The sequence below is a fragment of the Sorex araneus genome, chromosome 3 (genome assembly GCF_027595985.1).
Source record: "Sorex araneus isolate mSorAra2 chromosome 3, mSorAra2.pri, whole genome shotgun sequence".
NCBI lineage: Eukaryota > Metazoa > Chordata > Mammalia > Eulipotyphla > Soricidae > Sorex > Sorex araneus.
In genome coordinates, this window is record NC_073304.1 from 174225991 (window position 1) to 174228668 (window position 2678).

The 2678-nt window shown below is 42.3% G+C and overlaps 1 protein-coding gene across 1 annotated transcript; it reads right to left on the bottom strand.

Moving 5' to 3' along the window:
- Positions 1–1027: 1027 nt before the first annotated feature.
- LOC101557330 (olfactory receptor 148-like) lies at positions 1028–1960 on the bottom strand. Its single transcript, XM_004605114.2, has one exon. The coding sequence runs from the start codon at positions 1958–1960 to the stop codon at positions 1028–1030; it is 933 nt and encodes a 310-aa protein (XP_004605171.2).
- Between the last annotated feature and the right edge of the window lie 718 nt (positions 1961–2678).

Here is a 2678-nt window from a genome sequence, read left to right on the forward strand (position 1 = left end):
CTGCAGGCCCCAAAAGAGGGCACACCCATTGTGGCCAAGGCACGATCCTGAGGATTAGGCCATGCCCCTTGCCACACTATAGCTGAGTCCCAGAGGCTGTCTGGGACATGGGAAGGGCAGATTGGGGGATGTCACACACCTGGGCTGGAATATAAAAGGAAATCAGTGTGCCGCTAGCCAGGGCGGCAGTCTGGGGCTGCGGAGAGGGGCGGCTGGGATGGTCTTGATCAGAGACGCAGAGTGGGATGGGGAAGGGCGGATCAGGGGGGCAATAAGAATAAATTTTTGAAAATTATAACCTCTGTTTTAACTCAGTCTGTCCCCTTTAAACTGTTGAATGCCTCTAGTTTGTATTTTTTTTTTAAAGTTTCCTTATAGTTGATTACCAGTAACTCAAATTATTTACAAACAAGGAATTGGCACTATTTTGAAATTCTTTATTTTGATCTGGAAAATGTGGTTGATTTTTCCTTGTGAAATATATAACACTTGTTTAGTGTCTGATATTTTCTATACCATTTAGAATTCTTACCCATTTGTAATACAGTTAGAATTATAATAGTTATAGGGTTATTAATTGGTTCCCATGGGGTAGAGAAAAACAAGCATAGAGTTTTCTTAACCAGTGTTTTTTTTAAATAAAAAAATTGAAAAGCCTTTTCAATTATATGTTTATTTACTTATTTACTTGGAAATGAGCGGTAGCACAGTGGGTAGGGCATTTGTCTTGCATGTGGCTGACCTGGGTTTGATTCCTCCATCCCTCTCGGAGAGCCCGGCAAGCTACGGAGAGTATCCCGCCCACATGGCGGAGACTGGCAAGATACCCATGGTGTATTTGATATGTCAAAATAAAAAAAGCAGTAACAACAAGTTTCACAATGGAGACGTTACTGGTGCCAGCTCAAGCATATCAATGAACAACGGGACTACAGTGATACAGTGCTACTTATTTACTTAATAAGATTAACCAAAAGGATAATGTAAGGAGACAAACATTTTCAAAGTCAATTATAAAATCCATAACTTATTCTCGAGACAAAAGTATCACTTTGTGAAATGCTTTTTTCAAGGAACTCTTTACTTCTTTGTTTCTTAAGGAAAAGATCAATGAGTTCAGCATAGGAGAGACAATATTAGTAAATATTTGCACAGTGGCATCAAGCAAGTGGTTGTGTGTGGGCTGCAGGTAGATGATGAGTATTGGTCCAAGGTAACAGAGCACAGCAGCAAGGTGGGCACTGCAGGTGGAGAAGGCTTTCTTCCTGCCCTCTGTGGACCGGATCCTCAAAATGGCAATCCCGATGTGCATGTACAAGAAGCAAATAGTGAACCAAAATAATAAACCAAGAAAGCTAACAGCTGCGGAACTCACGGTTTGGGCCAGTGAGGTATCTTCACAAGCCAGGGACAAGACAGCAGGCACATCACAGAAGAAGAAATCCACCTGATTCGGACCACAGTAGGTTAGTCTAAAAGTGAAGGAGGTCAGGATGGAGCCGTGAACACAGCCCAGCAGCCAGGCTCCCACGACCAACCCCACACAGACTTCGGGTCTCATGATGAGTGAATACCTCAGGGGGTAACAGATGGCCACAAAACGGTCATAGGACATCACAGTGTAGAGGCAGCCTTCAGTAGGCCCCAGAAATTGGTAGAAGAAGAGCTGTGTAGCGCAGCCCTCGTAAGAAATGGCCCGGCTCTGGCCAGAGAGATAGAACAGCATCTTGGGACAGGTCACAGCGGGCATGATGATATCAAAAATGGCCAGCAGCCCTAAGAAGAAGTACATGGGAGTGTGAAGGGCAGAGGAGGAAAGGATTGCTATGAGGATGAGTAAATTGCCGACCAGGGTGAAGAGGTAAATGAATAAGAAGAAGACAAAGAGCACAATCTCCACTCCCTGGGTCTGAGGGATTCCCAGCAGGATGAACTCACTCAGCTTCGTGTGGTTCCTCATGTTTCTGCAGGGCTGGTCTGGGGAGAGACATAATTTGTGAATGCATGAACATGGCAGCTGGTTTGAGACAGACACAGTATGAGACATTGATCATTCAGATCACTGTTTTTTTTGTTCAGTCAAATAGAAATTCTTCCAAGGACATCTGTGGGCTAATAAAAAATCAATGCCTTCATATTTCAAGATATTCCATTCTTTAGTGAATGAGGACTAAGAACTAAAGGAAACATAGTACTTTAACCTGCTCATGAGTTCAGAGAACAAAGATCTCAGCTCTGCACAAATGAGCAGTTTAATGGCCGTTGACACCCATGATGCCTAGAAGTCAGGCCAGGCTGGTTTCTTGATACCTTGTCCACATGACACAGCAAGCCCAGCATGGTCCACACAGCAAAATTTGCACGCCCATACCTCCAAGAGAGTGTAATGAGGATTTTGATTATGACTTGTGTTTCCTTAGTGGTTACCTCATTATTTCTTGCTATTAGCACATTCTTGATGGCCTTGTTCATTTGAAAAAATGAAGTAACATCGTTTGGTATATCCATAAATTATTTTTTCATAATTTATTGTGTTTTTATAGAAGACAGATTTCCACCCCCTGCTTTTATGACATACATGCAAATAGAGGCATGGGCTATTTTTAATTTTTACACTGATACATATTGAATAGCTGTAATTTTGTTATTTCAGTTGTTCAAGTTTTGTTTTTTATTCC